At 45.5% G+C, this 22530-nt stretch overlaps 8 protein-coding genes across 9 annotated transcripts; 3 read left to right on the top strand and 5 right to left on the bottom strand.

The window, feature by feature from the left end:
* Positions 1-510: 510 nt before the first annotated feature.
* On the bottom strand, positions 511-1539 carry TrAtP1_007312 (uncharacterized protein; the record flags this gene model as incomplete). The annotated part of the gene is made up of 1 exon (XM_014092957.2): positions 511-1539. One exon carries the CDS (start codon positions 1537-1539, stop codon positions 949-951), a length of 591 nt encoding a protein of 196 aa, XP_013948432.2. The 3' UTR covers positions 511-948.
* A 728-nt stretch (positions 1540-2267) lies between these two features.
* TrAtP1_007311 (uncharacterized protein) lies at positions 2268-6965 on the top strand (the record flags this gene model as incomplete). The annotated part of the gene is made up of 1 exon (XM_014092956.2): positions 2268-6965. One exon carries the CDS (start codon positions 2268-2270, stop codon positions 6963-6965), a length of 4698 nt encoding a protein of 1565 aa, XP_013948431.2.
* Positions 6966-8995: 2030 nt separating this feature from the next.
* TrAtP1_007310 (uncharacterized protein) lies at positions 8996-11340 on the bottom strand (the record flags this gene model as incomplete). The annotated part of the gene is made up of 2 exons (XM_014092954.2): positions 8996-11194; positions 11266-11340. 2 exons carry the CDS (start codon positions 11338-11340, stop codon positions 8996-8998), a joined length of 2274 nt encoding a protein of 757 aa, XP_013948429.2.
* Positions 11341-12559: 1219 nt separating this feature from the next.
* On the top strand, positions 12560-13570 carry TrAtP1_007309 (uncharacterized protein; the record flags this gene model as incomplete). The annotated part of the gene is made up of 1 exon (XM_014092953.2): positions 12560-13570. One exon carries the CDS (start codon positions 12560-12562, stop codon positions 13568-13570), a length of 1011 nt encoding a protein of 336 aa, XP_013948428.2.
* Positions 13571-13798: 228 nt separating this feature from the next.
* On the bottom strand, positions 13799-15501 carry TrAtP1_007308 (uncharacterized protein). The gene is made up of 2 exons (XM_014092846.2): positions 14668-15501; positions 13799-14582 (listed from the first exon to the last, which is right to left on the bottom strand). Exons 1-2 carry the CDS (start codon positions 15086-15088, stop codon positions 14059-14061), a joined length of 945 nt encoding a protein of 314 aa, XP_013948321.1. The 5' UTR covers positions 15089-15501; the 3' UTR covers positions 13799-14058.
* Positions 15502-16037: 536 nt separating this feature from the next.
* TrAtP1_007307 (uncharacterized protein) lies at positions 16038-18881 on the bottom strand. 2 transcript variants are annotated; one of them, XM_066113467.1, is made up of 7 exons: positions 18467-18881; positions 18083-18381; positions 17717-18030; positions 17579-17659; positions 16905-17512; positions 16655-16837; positions 16038-16562 (listed from the first exon to the last, which is right to left on the bottom strand). In XM_066113467.1, exons 1-7 carry the CDS (start codon positions 18613-18615, stop codon positions 16166-16168), a joined length of 2031 nt encoding a protein of 676 aa, XP_065969553.1. In that variant the 5' UTR covers positions 18616-18881; the 3' UTR covers positions 16038-16165. The 2 variants fall into 2 exon arrangements, with proteins under 2 accessions (XP_065969553.1, XP_065969554.1); XM_066113468.1 differs by having other exon boundaries at positions 16038-16837.
* Positions 18882-19940: 1059 nt separating this feature from the next.
* Positions 19941-20606, bottom strand: TrAtP1_007306 (uncharacterized protein; the record flags this gene model as incomplete). Its single annotated transcript, XM_014092951.2, has 1 exon — positions 19941-20606. One exon carries the CDS (start codon positions 20604-20606, stop codon positions 19941-19943), a length of 666 nt encoding a protein of 221 aa, XP_013948426.2.
* A 650-nt stretch (positions 20607-21256) lies between these two features.
* TrAtP1_007305 (uncharacterized protein) lies at positions 21257-22509 on the top strand (the record flags this gene model as incomplete). The annotated part of the gene is made up of 3 exons (XM_014092950.2): positions 21257-21806; positions 21894-22198; positions 22267-22509. The coding sequence occupies exons 1-3, from the start codon at positions 21485-21487 to the stop codon at positions 22507-22509; spliced, it is 870 nt and encodes a 289-aa protein (XP_013948425.2). The 5' UTR covers positions 21257-21484.
* Positions 22510-22530: the final 21 nt, after the last annotated feature.

Here is a 22530-nt window from a genome sequence, read left to right as displayed (position 1 = left end):
CGGTGCTTTCCACCTCTGCGTTAATGGTAAGAGAGCGCTCAGAGTTACTTGTCTTATCCCGCGGTAAGATTTCGAATTTATTTTGTGAGACGAGGGCGAGCTATTTGCCATCTCTGGAAAAGGAAACTCTTGAAACTCCTGCACTCGTATAAACCTTTCGTTCAGTTGTTTGCATCATCTCAGAGCTCTTAGCGCTGATGTCCTAGATTTATTACTGTGAGTAACTTGTATCTACAAAGCCCCGTTCTTTTTTGGGGTCTGCTATAGAGAGGTGGTGGCCTGATAGAGTGTCCCCAAACATTTCCATGAGTTTCTAGTCGTCTTGTGCATTTATGTTTAACGGTCCTGGGTTGTCCATACAGGTAAGCTATATTATCATAAGCTTTTTAAACTTCTTCATTAAGTCAAAACTATGATTCTCAAGATTAGTAAAGGCTGTTTTCAGAGTTCTTGCACTGCTAAGCATTTCATATATTTAAAGATAGGTACAACTACCTATGAAAGAGAATGGTCAAATCATGTCTAATAATTATCCCTGCCTGACTTTCAATGCCGTTTAGCACCCGTCACACCTGGTCGTTGATTGCAACGCGATGTCTATCTGAAGAATGGTCAGCCCAAAAATTTCCAACGTTGCCGTGAGTATCATAAAGGCGAATCCGGCCCCTGTTATACCAGTCCTTTCCTGTGAGCCAACCATCACTCTTAAACCACATGCAGGTCAGACACATGCTGTGAAGTCTCTGATTGACACGAACTTCGCCCTTCGCCTGCATTTTCCATGTTCCCCAGAAAGAGTGGTCGGTATTTATGCCTACTTCTTTAATACTTGAGGAGCCGATATTCCACATATAAAATATACGGATGCTGCCGTCAACACCGAAGAAGAAGGCGTAGCTGTTAGCCAATCGGACATAATTCTGCTGCCCATTTTGATTGCCATCATGATCATAATCGAACATCTCGGCCTTTATAAACGGCATAGCAGTGGCTGATGAGATATAGCAATTTTCCCCTCCCCATCTCCACAAAAAAGGTCTTGTTACCCCAAGTCCCTCTTTCTGTTTTTTCTCGACTGATCTGAATATTTTGGGCCGTGGTATACACGACGGGTGAGACTCCGCTGAGAGTCACTTGAGAATAGAAGTTACCCCCGTTTGTTGTAATGTAAGAATCGTCTGGTTGTGTAATGCCTGCGGCAATCGTCCTATCTTCCACTCTGGTCGTGGAGACCCAAAAGCATATGGACTGTGAGTCAGGGCTGATTTCGACGGAACCAGTTGGGGCGGGTCCATCCAGCCTGTGGGAGAACTCATTCTCTACAGTACTGTAGCTCCAGGAACCAGAGAGCCTGTTCTCCGCATTGTAGAAATCAACCAGTTGAATGAGACAAAGGTCATCTTGGCTGAGACGGTAAAGCTCATCGTTGAGACTCGCTTTAATGGAGACGTATACGGGCACCTGCATATTGCCGTTGGCAAAGAGGGCCGTCGTTAGCGTCTGTATTTTGAGGTGTTCCACAATCCAGTGCCCAGCCATCGTATTTGGTGGTAGAGAGATTGCTTTGTTGTTATGAATTAACTAAACATGCTATAGCTCTCTAGAGATATAGTAGCAAAATAATTAATAATGATGATCGCTTATGAGCTTCTCTACAAGGTGGGGTATATATACATATACTTGCAAGGTACAACAATATCCTTCTCCCTTCGGCCGTGTTTCTTATTATGACTCTGCCCTAGGTCACCCTCATGCAATTTCGATCGCTCTGGTCAAACACATTTATTTTCTCGCTTCCTTCAGGCATTCATGCATATATTAATTTATACACGTCATCAAAATTAACACGTCCTTGACTTATCTGCACACCCCATTGGAGGATATTTTTAGCTCGAGGTTGCACACCGGCTGCATTAACGCCTGATTGGGTTTGGTTGCCGTACATAAATATTATAGCCTAATCCACTGCATATATACCATGGCAACTGTGCTTCCTTTCTGCAACATAACCAGCGACTGAGAGCCCAACTCTCGTCGGTAGCTACCCTGCCTACGCTTCAATGCCTGATTATGAAGTACGCCATACGAAGACGTTTAACACCAGAAGTGTCAATTAAGTCATTAGTGCACTATATTTTAAGGGGGGGTTGATAATACCAGTGGTAAAGTTTATTACCAAGCGCTCGTCTAGAATCTAGTCGCACACTTTTAGCACACGTCTCGAGCAGTCTTTTGACTTTAGTTTCATCATCAATTCTTACAACAGCATGCCGGCGGATAAGGACACTCTCTATTCTCAAGGCGTCAACTTTGACAGCTTCATCCAGGATGGAGTCGACCCTCGCACTGGCCAGTATACGTGCTCTATTGATGTATACAATACGCCGGCAGAAACCCGCAATTGCACTCCTCTGAAGCTTTCCCTTGGCTATAATCCCCTAAAACCAGAGAACATTGGTTTGGGCAAAGGCTGGTCATTCAACCTCTCTTCCTACCACCATCGCGTATCCAAGACTCTTTCTCTTTCCACCGGAGAGCATTATAAGGTTAAAGAGAGAGGAAACAATGTATCTGTCAGAGACCAGAAACTCAAAAGCTTCCACTTCAGCAAAAAGGGACACGACGAGTACAAAGTCGTTTACAAAGGCGGACAGGTTGAAATCCTATCTAACCTTAACAATATGTACAAAGTCACCGTCCCGGTTGAGCTACGTGCTGTCAACGGCCGTTCACTGAAGTTGATATGGACCCGCTCCAACGAACAGCCGCGTTTAAGCAAAATTCAAGAAGATTCCCAATATCTGGTCGAATTCCGCTATGCGGACCACCAGGTAGAGATTACCCGGGCACCGGGGACGAAAGAGGCCAGTACGTTTACTCTGATACTGAAAGACAATCGATTAGTTCAACTTCAGTTACCACTCCAGCATGGAGACAGCCAAGCCTGGAAATTCCGCTACGAAGACTTCGGCCAATTTACTTGCCTATCGGGTGTTACCAGCCCTCTCGGGCTAGTAGAGGAAGTAGAACATAGAGCGGATGGGCATCTACTACCACATGGGGCACCCTATCAGGCGATACCCTACGTAGTGTCGCACATATCGAAGCCCATGAATCAACAGCCTCCAATAAAAACTATCTTCAAATACTCAGCTGAGAACTTTCTCGGCTATAGAAGCAACTTTGACTGGACGCAGGATGAAGACAATCTCTATCATGCACGTCAAGAGTATGAGTATTCATCAACCGTTCAGGTCGTGGGTGGCGCAAGAACAAAGTATATCTACAACAAATTTCACCTCATCCTCCGAACTGAACGACAGCAGGGCGCGAAGATGGTCACGCAGACAACCACATATTATGCCATGAGCGTACCATTTGAACTCCAGCCACCGCAATACCAGCTGCCCAAGAGCGTCCGGACGGAATATCTTGACAAAGCCAGCAAAGGCCTCTTGTCCCGTAGTGAAATATGTAACTATGTCTTCGATGAGTGGGGAAATCCAACCCAGACAATCGATATGAATAATATCACCATTGATTGGTCATATTACCCCGCGGCTGAGACGAGGGATTCAGATACAGGCAAAGTGCTTTGCCCAGCCGATCCTCATGGATTCCAGAGATATATGAGGAGTGAAACTATAACGCCGGCTGCAAGTCTACACGAAACAAAAATCCGCTACAAAAGATACACGTATCTTGAGTTGCCGTCAGCGGCAGATGCAGGCTATTTCGTGGTCGTGAAGCAGCTGGAATGCTTGGAAGAAAGCCGGTGCTTTTCTAGTGTGTGTTATGCATACGTGAACCAGCCTGAGATGAGGGATCACGGACGCCTACAGCAGGAAATCATTCACTTATCGGGGCAGAAATCTATAACTCATGATCTGATCTATTGTTATCCGAACCCTGACCAACTGACGACAATCGTCACAGCCAGGGGCTTTGATGAGCACGTCATTGAAGCCAAGACAACCAGTTCTCTGTCTTCCGGACTCACTCTCAGCAAGACAGATGAAGAAAAAGTCGAGACTCAATTTCAATATGATGAGATTGGCCGACTAGTCAAAGCAACAATTTCTCCAAAGACCCTCTACGAAACAACTAGGGCGTATGAGTATAGCCTCCGAAAAGACAGTACTGGGTGCATCCTGACGATCACTGACGCCAATGGGATAAAAACGCGATACACTACGGACGGCTTACAGAGAGTGGTTCTAGTTGAGCAACAAGATTACAATAGTCAATCTAAAGGAGATTCATACAGTGAAAAGTTCCGCGACGTTCAAAGACACGCTTACAACACGCTTGGTCAACGCGTGAAAACAATCGACTTTGACTGGCTGAAAAATGAAGAAAATCCGACTGAACAAATTCAATGCTTGGAATATGACGATTGGGGAGGAGTTTGCAAGGTCACCAAAGGCAATGGTGTCGTTGTGCTCTCTCTCACCAACCCAATCGATCTGACCCATACAGTAGGCATAGAAGGCCAAGGGCTAACGAAGACGTATTCTAATGCCTTCGGCTCTCCCTTACGATTGGAACGGCTTAAAGCAGATGGAACTGCTTTTAGCAAAGTCACTTACGATTATGATGGCCTGGGCCGCCGAGTTACACATAAAGACAGTTTGGACCAAGAGACGCGGTATCTATACGACTCCTTTGACCGTATCGTCAAGATCATCAGGCCCGATGACCATACTACAGAGTCCCAGTACGCGGCCCACAGCGCTGCACTCTCTCCCGAGTTGATCAAGGCCTGTGGAAAGACCGTGGGCGAACAGGAGCTTGACGGATTGGGCCGCATTACGAGTTTGACGGTCGGTACACGCACAACCACCAAAACCTATGAGGGGAGTGCGCCAAAACCCTGTAAAATCACAATGCCCGACGGAAATACACGTGGTTTCACTTACGATCCCCAGCTGCATTACGCGCTTAAAGAGCAAAGGTCTACCGATGGTGTGGATGTATATGACCATGACAAGCGGACCACAGCCACAGTGAAGCTTCAAAATCGCTTTGGGACAGAAATCCGGCAATATCTACCTTCAGGTCTGTTGGAGAAAGAGAGTTATAAAACCAACCAGCATAAGATATTTTCCGCCAATCACGTCTATTCAATGGCTGGTAAGTTTCAGTCATACAGAGACGTACACGGACAATTGCACGACCTGCAATATGATGACACTGGCAGACCTCAATTATTGGATCAAGGGAAAGTGAAGGTGGCATTCAAGTATGACACAGCTGATCGCCTGTGTGAGACTTGCGTGGAAGACAAGGAAACGAAGGAGAGTCTGACGACTCATCAAAGATATGACGATTTCAGTCGGGAAATCGAACGCAACATCTATCATGGAGCGAACAAGCTTTATAAGATCAGACAAACCTTTAACTTGATGGATCTCATCACTCAACGCCAGACATGGGACGGTAATGGAACAATGCTACGGAAAGAGATCTTTCAATATGACAATCACAATCGTCTCGTCAACTATAGCTGTGACGGCACGCAATTACCGGTGGATGAGAAAGGGCACGCAATCCAAGAGCAGTGTTTCACATTTGACCACTTTGATAATTTGGTTCAGACTTCAACGACTTTCCAGGACCAAACCAAGAATGTCACTCTCTACACCTACAACAGCGCAGACCCCAACCAGCTTATCGAATTGACAAACACGAACTCAAGCTATACTGATAAAATTGAGCTCGAGTATAACAAGAATGGCTTTTTGACACGAGATGAGCAAGGACGGGAGCTAAGATATGACGGCCAGGATCGCCTCAGTGCTGTGATCGATGCCAACGACCAGATTCTTAGCGAATACCAGTATGACGCCTCGGGCAGACTAGCTTGCCAAGTAGTACATGGAAGGCCAACATACCTTCACTATCGTGGGGATGCCCTCATTGCAACCACCGGAGATTTCAAGATCAGCTACATTTCTGATGGAAAGACATACTGGGGAACCTTGCGACACGAGGGAAGTGAAAATAGCCAGACCCAGATCTGGGCTTCAGACGCAAATCAATCCATCTTAGCGGAGGTTGATATGCTGAGGCCAGACAATGTCCGTCATCAACAGTATACACCTTACGGCTGTAACGGAGCAGCGTCCTCTGCAATTACATCTATAGGCTTCAACGGCCAATGGCGTGATCCCGTGACAGGCTGGTATCATCTCGGAAATGGCTACCGCGTCTACAATCCGGTCTTGATGCGTTTCCATAGCCCGGATTCATGGAGTCCATTCATTTCTGGGGAGATCAATACTTACGCCTACTGCTTGAGCGATCCGATCAACCGCATCGATCCTAGTGGCCATCTCAGCATGAGCGAGAGGGACTGGACTGTCATGGGAGTCGGTATCATTACTGGTCTCTCGGTAGGGTTATTAACAGCCGGTGCAGGATTTGCCATCGCTGCCGGAGTGGGCATCGCTACTGGAGTGGCCTCAGCTGTGATTGTCGGTATTGGTTATGATTTATCGACAGGCAAAGCCCCGACTGCAAAAAGCATTGGCACAGATGCACTCTACGGCTTCATTGGTGGCGTCACTGGTGGGCTAGCTGGCAGGGCCCTTGCTGTTGGGATCAAATCTTTACCAGGGTCGATGGCGCGGCTTTTGATCGGCGCGAAGAAGTTGCAAAATGCTGGTGGGAGCCCTGGGAGAGGATTATATCTCGACGTCGGAGACATTCACTTTTCCCAAAGCAGCGTGAGCTCTAAGTTTAAGGAACACAAATTGCTTTTGGAGAACATTCTTGGGATTCGGAACACAAATTCAGTCAAAACGAAGAGTAGGGCATACCCAACAATAAACGTGACGTGGGGATCAATAGGGGGCGATAAAGCTGCTTTGCATCGGCATAAGGGCAGCCAACTCATTCCTGTAATGAACGTATCAGGCACTTACAATCAAGCTTGGAAGTTTTCTGTTACCCTGTTACAGTAGCTTTGTTATGGTTATTAAGTTCTCAGTCGCAATTTGTATTTATAACTAAATTCTTAATAGATAAAGAAATGGATCAGTTAGCTGCGTGAGCTGCTCATTTTCCGACACAATGGCATATATGAGGCCACGGATAGCCGTAGCATTGTAATCTGTCGTCTGTGTTTTCCAAATTTCGCAGAAGAAATAGAATAATGACTTGTTATGGCTGGTTTCTTCGAGCCACTGGATAAGGTCGCACATGAGCATTGTTTTGCCCTTGCCAGCTTTACCCGTAATCCATAAGATATTCTGAGCAGGGTCGCCCAGCCAATCAAAAAAAGAAAGATTCCTTGTTCTGACTCTTGTTGTGGTCGAATCCAGTCGCAGCAGCTAGTAACTAGGCCTCCTTTGTCTCGAAGGATACGCTTTCTGTCATATCTCGGATCAGGAACTCCTAACGCATTAAGACATGCGTTTCGAGTTTTATTCGTTTGAAGCTGATTTTTTCTCTCTCGCTCCTCCCTCTTTTCGAATTGTTCAATTCTGTTGTCCAAACATGTCTCGGCATTTTGGATTTCTTTCATATATTGATCCCAGTCGTCAAGCTTCACTGCTCCACTGAAAGCTGCGAGAATACTCTTGGTGTGTAATAGCAATATGCTTCGGATTTGGTAAAGTAGAAGCCCCTGAAAGTAGTCAATCATTTTTTCTCGAAGCAGTTCCCGCTGCCGCAAGATTGAGGGCTCCTCCTCATAGTTCTGGAAGAGATTGCCAGCAGTTCCTTGATACCAACGGAGATTTTCTAAAATTGTCTGAGTGCCATCCAGGTATGGCTTGCGTTTTATCATCGGTTGGGAAATTAACTTCAAATAAATTAGTCACTCATACACTTTATATTACGGTATAGATAAAACTTACTTACTCTTACAGCAATGTTCACGCCTATCCATGGCGCGGCTGCTTGGGGTATGAGCTTTATAGGTTCGTTTACCATCTCAATAATCCCTTTGAGAACCCTAAACGCATGGTCTAAACCGTTACAAGACTAACGCCCATTAGCAGGGAAACAGCCCAGGCTTCGTCAAATGGCTCAAATTAAAGCTTAAATAACAACTCCATAACCGGCGGCGTTAACATAAAAAGCCGTGTTGTAAATTGATTCAATTTAACATACACATCTTAGTTAAAGCTTACGCACAGGGGATGACAGTTGTCTTTTTTCCTACTGCCATCTGACTAAGGTACCGCGCCACTCAGCCACAGGACTCTGCTTTGAAAAGGTGCTCGTTACCGAGGGATAGGGGCCTAATAACGGCTCCCTTTTTTTAGTGTCTCGACTTTTATTGTCAGATCGAATGGGTAAGGGTCCTTTGACAAGGCCATTGTTATTTTCATCTTGGCTGGCATCGTCTTCATTTTCTTGATCATTTTGTCTTTGATGTTTGTCTTCTTGAACGCTGCGATGCTGGCTGTTATCCCCTCGGTTGTGCTGATTTGGGCTCAAACTTTGCTTTTTTTCTCGCCAAAAGTCTCTGGGAATGAAACGGCAAGGCATGGTGAATAGTAAACGAATAGCGTTGAGTTACCGGCGTATAGTTGAAAGGCGTACAGGTGTGAAATATAATAGCGAAAAGAGACTGTCATTGTTTGATCAAGAAGTGTTTGGGAGAGATCAGGCTGTGATTTGTATACATGTATGTATGTTTAGGCAACAAGTATCTTGCGGGGTAGCAAGTGCTTCTCTGCAAATTACGTATGTAGTCAATAATCGTCCAATGGAAATTAGGTATGTTGTCAAAAATTATCCAATGAAAATTATACCGCTCGTATTATACTATGTGTGTAACAGCCCAAAGTAAGTTTTCTATTTAGAAACAACAATACATAAAGCCCTCGAGATAGCTACACAAATTGATAACTCTCGACCACAGCCTCAGCCAAAATACCTTCTTGATGACCAACGATAGCTCATAATGACATCCACGCCTTAATACATAACCGTGATATATGTTCACGATAAAGCTGCTGGCATTAATGCTCCGGAACCTCTTTCACTCATCTGAACCGCGTAAATTTGATACTTCCAGCGTCGCCTTTGCACACATCTCAACAAACTCTTCGTTTGTCATCTCTTGTGTGGTCGTGTATTTGAGCTTCAGCACGCTTTCTATCATACGACGCAGCCCTTCTCGCCCTTCGCGCGGTGCAATTTCCAACTTCTCTCCGTCCTTTAAATTGAAAAGCATAATGCGCGGCGCCTCTTGCGATGATGATGTAAGCAGGTAGGCATATATGCTTGCTTGCAGTATGTGCTCATTGGACAGCTTAGACACGAACTTGATTTCCCAGACAGATTCAAGTCTTTTGTTATACACGGAGTCTGAATTGGCCGAAAAAGCTACAATATCAGCTTGACCCCGTAACAGTGTTTCTTGATTACCAATTTTGAGTTGTTGCTCAGCATAAACTTCAAAAGTTAGATTTGGAGCCAGATCACCTAATGCGCTCTGGAGCCGGCTCTGGGCGAGGGCTAGATGCTCGGGCTTCATCCAATCGAATGCATGATCTTTCATTTGGATAAAACGCGCTCGGTAGCCTGATGAGTCGGCTTCATACTTGCATGCTGCTCGACAAAGCCATGAGACATATTGTTGTTGAGTCATTGTAAGGTTTCCGTCGGTTGGGGTTTTGTGACCTTTCAGTATGCTCAAGGTTCCAGTAAAATGGTGTTCGAAGGCTGACGTAACTGCCAAGCCATTTATATCGCCCACGGCTTCGTAGAATCCCTTTGCTGGATTCGAAAGGACGACGTTGTCTATACGGATATGCTCATCTTCGGGTAGGGGCGGTGATAGTTTTTCGATCTTCAAATAGTCTCTCAAAATTTGGTCAAGAGGTTCGTCTGGCATGTGGCGAGTTAGATCTCGAACAGAGACCGATTTTGGCAAATTAAACCCGCACTGAGGAGATCGACCAGGGGCGCTAGGCGGTGCAATATTTCCTTCTTTTCTAGTCAAGTTGACAATATCTGCCGTTTCATATAAGTCGTCCACAGATACGAAGGGCATCAACTCTTGATTCTCGTCATGGATCACCACAAGTTGCTTTGCAGCACGAGTCAAGGCCACGAAGATGTCGTTAGGGCATCTGTCGTCTGGAAGGTCGCGGCCATTATACTTGAAATATGACGCGTCGATACCAAAGAGAATAACAAGATCGCGCTCGCTGCCTTTGAACTGATGTATGTTCGAAACACGCATCTTCCCATTAGTCGCCAGTTTATCTAAAGGGACCTCATCATCTGTTTGTACGGCAATTGGTATGCGGTAATCTTCTGCTAATTTGTTGGTCAAATATTTCAATGAATTGTTCTTGCGTATTGATGGCGATAGAATTGCGCTATTCTCGGCTCCGTGGACCTTGATTAGATCAAATATCTTTTTAGCTAACGCATTAGAGCGATCAGGGTAGCATCTCAGAACAATAGGCTTTGGGCCAGGTTTGGAGCCTGTGATATATGGCTCACCACCAAGAAAAGCCTTGTTGATGAAATCGACGGAGGGCTTTGATAGCCGAAAACTTTCGCTTAATGGGATATTAGCAAACGGGTAAGGGCTGACAGGGCCGAGTAATTGATCAGCCAAAGTAAGATAACGTTGGTCGGCGCCGCGATATCCATAAATAGACTGCCGCTCGTCACCAACTACGACGAGTCGAGCAGGTGGGCGTCCTAATCTTGCCAGCTTCTGGTTGTTGGCCCTGGTAAAGCAGTTTATCAACCAAAAGATATTGTTGGTGCAGCCTTGGAACTCGTCTAAGACTATTATCTCAAACGGGTCAAATTTCCATTCTGGTAGCATATTATAAAGGCGAGCCCTTTCTATATGCTCTGCAAAGATAGCGTCATTGTGCACAGTGTCTCCAAAGAGCAAGGTGGCCAACTTGTGGAAAGTAAAGGTTTTGCAGTTGGAATATTCATAAAGTCGACGAGAGTTTGCAAGTTCAAGAGACTTTGAAAAGGTCACTACATCGACCCGCGACTCTGGATAGGTGGCAATAATAGCTTCTGCTACAGCTGTTTTGCCGGATCCTGGACGTGCTGATACCACAATATTCTGCACGGCGCAGAGCTTCACGACCTTCTGTTGCTCAAGAGACGGTTCAAAGCTGGGTTTCTTTTTCCACTTTCTATTCAATGCCGAACCAGAGTCGAAGGCACGAAGAGAACCATGATGGCAGAAACCCGTAAGCTAATAATTATTAATAGTGGCGTTGGTATTTTTCTCTCTCATCATTTCTATTATGGATTATATAAACTTACGGGCCGTTTAATGAGGTCTGAAAACCGCTGAGTTGGTAGAATAGGTTTCCATTTCGATGGAAAGCGACCGATCATTTCGAGATTAACTCGTCGAAGCTCCAGTAATGCAGTGAGATTTCGGTGATGCGCTGTGGTTGAAGATTCTAAATGCTGTCGTATCAAATTAAATAACTGCAAAATATAACGTGCACATCTAAAGAGCTCTGCGTGTGACATGATGAGAGTGAATTTGCAGCTAGAGACGCGAATCTAGTCGTCAATGTGAATAGAACTTGGGTCTAGCGGCATCTTGCATGAGATTATTTCTTCAAGTGAATAGCAACATATGTGAATTACATGAGCGAATGAAGATCAATCTATAGATCATTGGCAATGATGCAATGATAACGGTAGGGTGCCTACAGCTAAGTTTTTGTTGCTCGAACATTTGTAATATTCCTTCGAAATATCGCTCGAGATCTGCTATAGTCTGACTCCAATTGTAATAGGTATTCACAACAAGCCGCGACAAAGGCTGAGGCGGAGTTATTACTTGGACACGCCTGTATACAAATGAAGAGTCAAACTATACAAGATGGATAAAGATAGCCTGCCATTCAAATTTAAAAGAAGAAAAAAATCTCTACGCTCTGTGTAAGACAGCCCTTATCACACTGCTTCGTGCGTAGCCTGTCCTCCAGGGGCGCAATTTCGTGAGATCGTTCTTGAAGAGAATAATGTCGAGGAATTCTCGGCTTACAAGTAGATAAAAGAGCTTAGAAATTGATTGTGGAAAGTCTAGTGACTTGTAGTATTCTCCTCAGTTTGCACTCTGCTTAAGATGCCGCGGGCGGCTTGTATAATTCACTTTCAGAGCGTAAATGAAGTAACAACAATAACGGAGAACATGTGCGATTCGCATGGACAGTACGAAAAATTATAAATTGCAACAAGACAAATTAACGATGTCTTTAATAATATAAATGCACGCACAGATAGCGATGCGGAATTGCACGAAGCAATAAATTAGTAGAAGCGGAATTCCGCATCTTCAATGCCCTCATTGATAATACTGTCCCACTTTCTTCAATGAGTAATAATTCACGCAGATGGTTTATAATCACTCGCTTTATGAAAAGGTAGCCATCTAATTACTACTTCGGATGATATAAAGCCATATAACTTTTGCTAAACATGCTCTTTCTCAACACAAAACATTCGGCAATTATACACTTATCTGAGATTTTCCATCTTTTGCAACCGACTCTCCTGCAACTATTTTTGTCATATACGTATAAGACCTCGAATAATCGCCATGACACTTTCCGAAGAAAATCCCAAAACCATGCTTGCAGTATATGCTACCAGCGGTAATGACGAGACTCCTCTCGCAGGTCTCAAAGTTGGTCAAGTACCTTTGCCTACGCCTCCAGAAGGCTGGGTTCGGGTTAAACTTTTGGCAGCGAGCGCCAATTACCATGACATATTCACCCTCAAAGGCTTTGGTGTCCATCCCATCAAATTTCCACGCATCATCGGTTGCGAAGGTGTTGGAATGTTGGAAGATGGAAGCAAAGTGGTTGTTTATCCGTTTATGACTGCGCCAGATTACATCGGCGATGAAACACTTGATCCGGGTCGCCATGCTCTTTCAGAACTCACTGAAGGAACTCTTGCGCAATACTTTATCATCCCAGCCAAGAATGTGGTGCCCTTGCCAAGTACAGTGGATGTCACCTCAGGAGCTGTGCTTGGAATTGCTTGGCTCACTGCCTATCGTATGCTCTTCACAAAATCGGGCTTGCGAGCTGGACAGACGATGCTGGTCCAAGGAAGCTCGGGTGGCGTCAGCACAGCTCTTATCCAGCTTGGAGCGGCAGCAGGCATGCGTGTTTGGGCTATCGGTCGCACAGCCGAGAAGAGGCAGCTCGCTCAATCGCTTGGCGCAGAGAAGACGTTTGAACCTGGGGCAAAACTCCCTGCTCAAGTTGACGCCGTCTTCGATACAAGCGGAGCTGTGACCTGGAAACACTCGATGGCTTCCGTTAAGGCAGGTGGAACGATTGTCAGCTGTGGTGCCCATGGCGGATTTGAACTGCCCACGGATTCGTTGCGTCTATTTGTTGACTCGCTGAGCATCCATGGCGTGTATGCGGGATCATTCCATGAGTTTCAAGATCTCATCTCGTATGTGGCTGCAAAAGGCATCAAGCCTTGCATTGGCAAAGTCTTGCCACTTTCTCAGGGTGAAGAAGCATTGAGATTAGTTTTCGAGGGTAAAGCTCAGGGCAAGGTGGTGTTGACAGCAGACAGCGTAGCCGCATAACGGTATGGTGGAGGTAGGGCAGCATGTTTGTACCTTTGGTAGCTTAACAACGCCTATATACTCACAATACACATGTGAAAGGCATCTCTATTATGAACATGGACATGTCTGCAATCATTTGCTATTAATGTTACTGCCTCAGTAAATCTATGAGATAGGACACGCTAATGCTGTTAAAGGTTGATCTTTCTTAAATAAAGTTGAACAGTATTCCACTGATGCAACCGATCAGAATATAGACCATCTATTGCTGTCACTATACACTAATAGCCACGCATGACGTGGCTTTTAACATGATGAACCATCGCTACACGCTAGAACAACATCGCGAGCATCCACACAGCCCATGAAATACCCGTCCAAAGCCATAATAATATATTCATTAGCCGATTTCTAAAGGCTTTGAGTATGAGAAACAATAGATGTTGATTTTGCTTTTCCCTCAAAGCTCTCATTAGATAGTAATTCTGCAGCAAGCCAGGCGAGGGCTAGTTGCCGAACTGACTTACAAAAGGAGCATAGAGTTTTTCAGCTGCACGATCAGGATTTTTAGTCCATCTGCAATTATTTGTAGGATCATGGATGTCGCAAGGGACTTCGACAAGTGTTAGAGGAAGACAGGCCTGGCTGCTGGAGCTAACAAAAGCGAGCAGCGAAGCCTTGGAAACCAGCCCTTGCTTGAATCCCGACATACAGTGTTTGCCAAGCTCCCATTTAGTTATGGAGAAACTTCCTGCATTGTTTGATGAAGACGTGGTTCCAAGAGGGTCGCCACGAACACCCTTGTCAATCCAGAAAGCACCGATTTCGCCATTCTTGTATTGTCCATGCATATCAAGGATATGGATTTCCTCGTCGGGGTTAATGGCAGACTTGCCATCGCAAACCATGGTTTTGCAAAATCTGAACTTGCCGAAACTATGCGCATAGCTGTCTACTGAGGCCGAGTAATATCCGTTTTTATCTTGTCCTAACAGAAGACCGTTGTCCATTCTTAAGATATAACATCTCCCTATTGATTCACAAGGTTAGCAACAGTTCAGTATTCAACTATTGACAAATGAGAAAAGCGTGACTGGGATTATGCGGTTATATACCTTCGTAGACGTCTGGCTCACACTTCACTGGCGAATATAGAGGTCTGCAGTGACCATCGTGAGTTTCAACCATAGTAGAAGGGCAGACACATTTGCCGTTCATCAGTATCTTGCCCTCAATGCAGTTTGGTATCGGGTCATGACAGGTGCCGTCATAGATTTGGCCTTTTAGACAGCATCTGTAGCCCGTCTTGTGCGATCCAGTGAGATGCTGATCTGGGTAACAGCAATCAAACGCAGTATCTTCGCTTCCGAGAAGGTTTTGATCTCTAGTGCAGCAAGCGATAAATTCCTTGTCTTCGGTGTAAGTGAGCTGTTTGCCGCTGTCTTTTTGACAGCGGAGCACATCCTCAAAGGAAGACTCTCGATCGATGAAGACAATTTCTTTAGCGTTGTAATCGATTTTGTACTCGCCGTCCATCTGAGCGACTTGGATGTTTCTTAGGTCTCGCCGGATGCTCCCATTGGCATAGTTAGGAGCTAATAGCCACACGGCTAGAAGACTAAAAAAAGTATGGTTTCATGTTAAGGAATGCTCAGGCGGTTTATGGCACTTTTTGAGGTAATTCAGAACAACTGCAAAGATATGATTCCTTGAGTTCTGGTATGAGCCATCAGAAGGGCTGCTAGCTCTTATATAATCACGGGCTTTCTGCTATAAGTACTAGATATTTCATATTGTGCGCAGATTTGATGCCTAATGGGGTCGTCATAGATACGCGCAGGGCGGTAACGACCTCGCATTGGACTTTGCATCAATATCCATATGTAAGGAGAGAAGAAGCCAACGAATCGCAAGTATTTCTCGTTGAGGGCGGATATATCTAATATACGATATGCCCAGCGGTCAGCCACTTGAAGCAGAGCTCTCAGGTCACAAGATTGAAGATACAAGGCATATCAACGCCTCTTTTATTTTTACTTTTAAGCCGCTTGATTTGAGCCGAATGCATACCGGGAGTTGTTCTCATTTGCCAAGATAAGGTAGCATTGCAGTGGCGCCTTTCATACTAGCCAGTAATACGCCGTGACTCACGATGCATCGGGCAGCATTATAGCTTGGGATACTGTTAATAATTGTATTTGCCACTCGCAGATAAGGATCTCAGCCTCCGGTGGAGTTTTTGATCAGCTGCGCTTACACGAAAAGGCAACACGAATGCAACGCGGGATGCCAGCGAAGAGAGAAGGAAAAAAAGAACTACGTAGATGGTGTTTATTGGTCAAAGAAGAAACTTTCTAATCTTTTCGCGTATGCAGCTTGTTGTCGAATATGACATGCCTGAGTCGGAGAGATCCGTATCTGCGACTCATGGCCGCATTAGCAAATATGTCGCATTTCACAGCTACATCTACACCAATGCATCAATATTGCATTAACTCTTTATGATGCAACCTAAAGTACTAGCTTGAAAGTATCCATGATCATTAGGAAACGCCGTATAAACAAAAATCCAGCCTCGCGCTATATACAATACTTGAGCGATGCGTTGCAGAACTATAAATTAAGCATATCTACAAAGCTAAAAATAGATGGCTCTGCAGTCAGTGCGTCGATGAATTCAGCCTTGGAGGCATTTGAGCCGAATAGCTCTAGTTGGAGAGGGGTGTCTGCAATAGACATTGTAGGTGGCATTGGCTCGGGAATGGCAATGATATTCGGCTCGGGGAGGGAGTGGGACAAAGAAATGCTGGCAGCATCGTCTGGGAAAAGCTGCTGAATGGCCTTGCCGAATATACCTCGGCAAACCGAGGCGACTGAATATGTTTTTTGTAGCTCCTCCAGAATCATCATGCACATGTTTAACATATTTAACCCAAGACGCCTTGATAAGGCGTCACCGAATTTACAGTTGAGGAGGTAGACTTGCATCGCTGGGACCAATAAGGTTGGGCTGCATAGCAATCGTCAGCATCTCATCCTACTAAACATATCTCCTCGGTAGTAAGGGTGGCGCAAAGGGACAGGTAATCTTGTACAACTCACGTCATTGGTCCGGCATAAGAGAAGTAATTGCCTTGGGCGAGAGAATAGACGATGTTGCAAGTTTTTGAAGCAGCAGACATTGCCTTTGCCTGCATTTCCAGTTGCCAGTCTCTCTGTCGGTACGGAGGGAGATCTGAAGGCGTTTCTATACTATACGGTCGATAGTATGTGATCAAAATGGATCTCAGGGGGGAGGTTAGCATCAGATGCGCTGTACAATAGGTACGAAGTTATGGGGAAGAGAACTAACTGGTAATGGAGTTGCAGATGGTAATAATAGAACGTAGCTAACGGAGAAAGGGTGGGATCCGGGTAGTCTGGCAAAGCAAACTGCAGTATTTCCGCCTCCAAAGCGTCAATCTTGCTAATGGTTGGCCTTGGTCTTCGGAGCTGATAGCATGTTGTGAGCGTCTTGCCGAGCAGCTTCGTCATGTGTATAAGCTGGACCCAGTATTCCGCCAGCTGCGGCAAGTCCCTCGGCAGAAAAGCCGAAGTTGTGGATTCCGGAATGCCTTCCAGATCTGCCGCCATATCTGACACTAATGGATCCGGGGTATCAGATTCGTCCAGGTTGAGTCGGAGGGGTCTTCCAAGGGCCATGGCCAGCCAACGGTCCCGCCAGAAAGAAGTCCACCACAATCTACGGAATAGGGAGCGCTGCCGTTCGGTTATGGACGTGTTGTATCCGGCGGAGTCTATATCGCGGTGGAGTCCAAGTATTTGGCAGAGATTGATGGCTCGGCCGCTCCAATGCCACGGCTGCATGTGGTCTTCTTTTTCGGAATTCCAAAAGCCTAATAGAAGTGCGCCCTGTAGAAGAATAAAGTTGTTTTTCTCGCCACCGTTGTTGTATATACACTGTGCTCAGTTAATAACCCTGCATTACACAGGAGAAGAAGACTAAGTCGAAAGGATACCACTTACGGCTGCACGAGAATACATTTCGGCCTTCATAGTTTTTCGAGATGTAAACCCTTCTGCTTCATATATCTCTGCAGGCAAATACTGTGGTTCAAATTCAGCTACCGTATTGAATGAAGGGGGGCGGATAAATGTACTCACATTACAAGCTATAGAACACATCGACCACAACAAAATCAGGTTGTACTCATGCATTCGCTTGGAGCGGTAGTGTCCAAGGAGCGTATCCGCCTCCAAGACTGGCATAATTGTATGGACATGGTGAAAATACGCTCGTATCATGCAATCCATGGTTGTATCTGATAAGAAAGAGTAGACACCTTTACTGCGAAGAAAAGCTTTTTCATCCTCTGTTAATGCAATTTGTTTCGCTTCCGGCAAAAGGAGATGTCTTGGTATAGCATGATCTGTTGTGCATATGTGCATAATAGACGTTGGGCCTCCGGTTTGTTCACCTGTAGGAGTTTTAGTGTCATCAGCGTTAACTAAAGCTCACGGCTTACATACCAACATAGTATGGTATCTGGCCTGTTCTTCGTGGATAACCCAGAGCAACTTCTACCATTTCAACGCCGATTCGCTCTTCGTCAGCAGCAATACTTTGTTCGCTAGATACAGCCGAAGCTCGGGTATCAGGCGTATCCAAAGATGACCGAGAACCACGTGGCTCCCCAAGATCATCCTTTGGGCTGGAATCTGGAGACAGATTGCTTGGCTCTTGGGTGCTTTGGTTAGTGGTGTCTGGCAAAGCCGAGCTTGCAGCATAGTGACGGGGCGCCGGAAACACGGTGGTGTTCTGCCGGAGCCTGTGAGACGTGTGGCTTGTAGTCAGCAATTCGGCTCGATGATATCATTCGATTTGATTTTATTAGTAATGAGTGTTTGCCTTACCGTTTGCCTTGTCTTGGCTTGAGGATGCATTCTGTCTGGTCCTGCTCGCAGCTTATACACGGAACTCCCGTCATCGACACGCTGCATCGAACCTTGCGCACTCGGCAGGTCTGGCAGGCAATGGCAGAACGATAGCGGCGAGTCGACATGTTTACGCGTTTGGTTCCCTGTATTAATTGGACTAGCGCTGGATGGGCATCTGTCGTGTTAGGAAAGAGAGTCGACGAGCCGCTGAGGCATGGAAACCTCGGGATATTAAACCTCGGACTAGCATCACGCTCAAGTCCGAGGTCCAGATGCTAATTGGCTGAAGCTTTACATCCGTCCCACTTATATGACTGGACCAGGCATTGCCTGTGACTTGGGGCGATTAGCAATTGAGAATCGAGTTGAGTAATCATGAGTTCCAACGAGGAGGAATGGGTTGTTTACACGTATAATACTTGGGGAGCTATTAAGTCTAAATATATGTTGTTTCAAGAGCTTTCAAATCGACAATACGCGGATCGCAACAACCGAAGGAACAGGCTTCTACTAACCGTGATTAGTATAGCTAAAGATGATCGACTTGACAGTGGGGAACTATTTGCCAGCATTAGATTGCTCATGTTCTAGTTCTCTACTGTTGGTTCTTCTGACGTTAAAGCTTAGAAAGAATTTCCTTAAACTTGAATAAACGAAATAATATCGTCCTGTGATTGGTGGTAAATATCTCTTGCTGTGGCTAAGAGGTGCCTCCTGGCAGCATAGTTGCTTAGTACAAGGGCCGTATGTAGCGTAGCATGCCATGTATCTACATCGGCACGAAAAGTGCCATTGAGGTGGGTGATCAAGCCTTAGTGGCAAATCAAGACCTGCGATATTCCATCCACTCTTAAGCGAATGCGAGATCGATGCACTCCGCAGTGAAAAATACGTCTTAATGTCTCAAGCACGGACGGCTTCGGGCATGGCATCCAATTAAACCCCGATCCGTCGGCAGTGCTGCATCGAGCAGATTCAGGGGTACTGGAGTTACTGTGGCATCAACTCCTTAATGTGATACCAATTTAGCTTCTATTTGTGAGCGGAAAATTCCAAGCCCGCCAGCACCGAATAGTTACCCGTTCATAATCGCTTCCTATTCTAGTAACGAACGTAATTGGAATCTGGCTATCAAGTAGGATAAGAATGAAACAGAACACTTTCCAATTGTGTGCTCTAAGTGATCGGTTCCATGCCTCTTGAACCAAAAAAATTCCTACTTGGGAGCTTTAGATACAAAAGGATGATAGCTCAATATGACTATTTCGCAAGGTAAGGCTGAATACTGATGTGTATCAACAAGGTAAAATCCTTCACGTTATTCTATAGACATCTAGCTTAGAACTATAGTAAGTGAATTGGCCAAGACCTACTCTGCATGTAGCCACGGAGACGGAGGCTAGAACTTTAGTCTAGGTCAACTGTAAGCGCACATCCGAATGAAGCAGGTTTAAAAACAATACATACCGCTCTCCTGATTCTCAATGTTTGTTAGGGGAGACTTGAGAGCTTCCTTCAATTCGCCGAAAGCTTTCAAGATGTCCTCCTTATAATTATCCGTCCAAACCTCGCGCGACTTTTCTCCGAGCTCTCCCTCATGCATGGCCGTGAAAATATCGGATACTTCATCATTCTTGAAAAATATCAGCTGAGGCCTTGTAGGACTGACGCGCATCTCAGTTCCCTCAAGTGACAGCTTGACTTGCTCAGAAGCATTTTTACCACCCGTCATCCCGTAGCTGACGATGGCTGCGGGCTTGCCCATCCACTCGTTCCTCAGGTAATCAATCGCATTTTTTGTGCTTCCAGCCATGCCATAATTGTACTCTGGGATAACGAGAACATAGGCATCATGCTTGGAGATCTCGGCACTCCAGCGACGACTGTGTTCATTTGCATAGGTTGCTTGAGATGGCACTTGGTATGGAACAACGGTCTCATCATAGATGGGCAACTTGAAGTCTGCAAGGTCGACTAAAGAGAGCTTCGTTTCGTTCTTATCTGCCTCTTCGACGATGTCTTTGACGATATTTGCGATCTTGGGCCCAACCCTGGGGGTTCGAGTACTGGTGACGATGATGGCCACGCTGGCCTGAGAGACCTTGGAGGCTGTCATTGTAGTTTGAAGTTGAGAAGAGCAGCGAAGAAGTATGAGTCGTTGTAAGTATAAGCTAAACGAGCATTCCTAGAGGAAAAAGCGAGAGATCCCTATATACTTGTATGCTTTCGATCGCCGTATAACTTGCTCAGTGGAGCGAAGAATGCTAGTAGCTATCGAGCAGAGAATAAACATCCGCTGTGAATGTGAGGCTTGTAATACTGCTATATGCCAAAATGAGAATTTTCTTCGGAAATATCTCCATCAAAAAGCCTTTGAAAAGCCAATATTGCCCGAGGTTTCCAACCAAACGTGGTGATCTATCTAAGTATCATCATGGCTCTATTCCTAAATTAGAAAGAGTACTTGAGTACTTCACGCTCAACATTACACATACATTGATCCGCAGCAAATCGCTACAACGTATTATGTATAAATGATTAATAATTATCGAATTATGAGCAATGAAAGCATGCATACACAACGCAAAGCTGGCCTTAGTTTCTCGTCAAAGAACCTCGCGACAGTCTTTGTGGGACAGGGCATTTGGTGAGATCCAAGACAGGCAATCTATTCCCAATCAGGAAAGAGTACAATGTACTTAAATCCAGCACGTCTCGTCCATACTTTCTAGTTTGTAAGCCTTCCCGACTCTCGGGTTGTGCATCCATCATAGGCACAATTCGTCAGTCAATTGCCGAAAAGCCACTTTCCTACTTCTTCAAAATTTCACGCTGCTATACTCATCCGTCTGCCAACTACTCGACTTTGATCTCCACGTCACCTAGTAAGCTGTCGGGGTACAGCGGGATCCGTATGATAGTCTTATTGTTGGGCTCTTGGCTTTCATAGATACACGAATTCTGATTCGGTGGTTGCCAGCCGGCTCTTCGCCTATGGCAAACAGAATTGAATTCATCAACCTATCGTATCCCTCGCAGGGATCTTCCTCAACCTTACGGCGACGGGCTTACTCACATGCCGCTCGAGTAAACCATGCTAGAGTGAAGCTTGCCCGGGAATCGACCAGCCAGATCAACGATAAAGAACCACACGCTCCGTCTACAGAGGAGATTAAGGCTGGTACAACAACGGAAGCAAAAGAAGTCCCGGTACTACTTCCCGAACCCATCGACCCGCTTACATCAAGCCGGAGAGATCCCTTTGGGTGCTTTGTGAGGCCACTTTCACAGTTGGAGCACTACCTCTTTGACCACTGTAAGTTAAAACATGGCGTTATCCGTAATCTCGTTAGTAACGTATTCACCGATTCAAGTCTGTACTAATTGGTGTGCTATACTGCAGATGCAAACGTTGTCACTACCCAGTATGACTCCCAGTGTGTGATACTCAGAGATACGAGCTTTCACCACCACCAGCTTAGGACAAGCTGGATTCAGATGGCTATATCATATGTGGGCCTATTACACTACGCCTTGCAATTTTCGTGCAACAATATTGGTGAAAGCCATCATTTCGTACAATACGCTGCTTTAGCGACGCAGTATAAAATTCTGTGTATAAGTGCTATCAAAGAGGCTGTTGGCGCACGAGATTGCTCCGTGAGGGGCCCGGTAGTTGCTACAATAATATCCCTAGCTCTAGACGAGGTGAGAATAAGCGCTCTCAATATTATACATGCATGTATATGTATGCCGACTTACATGCATCACTCTAGCTTCGAACGGGAAATATTACTGCATCCAGGCAGCATGTGCGTGCACTTGCCAAAATGGTACAATTTTCCGGAGGGCTACAGTCCCTTGGGATGGATGGGCTGCTGAAGCATATTTTTGAGAAGTTGGCCTATGATATGGGGCTGCTTGTAGACGACGAAACAAGTCCTTCGACGCTGATGGATTTCGTCAATCAAGGAGGCATCAATATGTCCAGTGCTTTTGGATCAGCTGCGACCTACTAATACTCTATGCATTTTCACGGG

The sequence above is a fragment of the Trichoderma atroviride genome, chromosome 4, assembly GCF_020647795.1.
Source record: "Trichoderma atroviride chromosome 4, complete sequence".
Lineage (NCBI taxonomy): Eukaryota > Fungi > Ascomycota > Sordariomycetes > Hypocreales > Hypocreaceae > Trichoderma > Trichoderma atroviride.
This window is presented reverse-complemented; position numbering and strand designations above follow the sequence as displayed.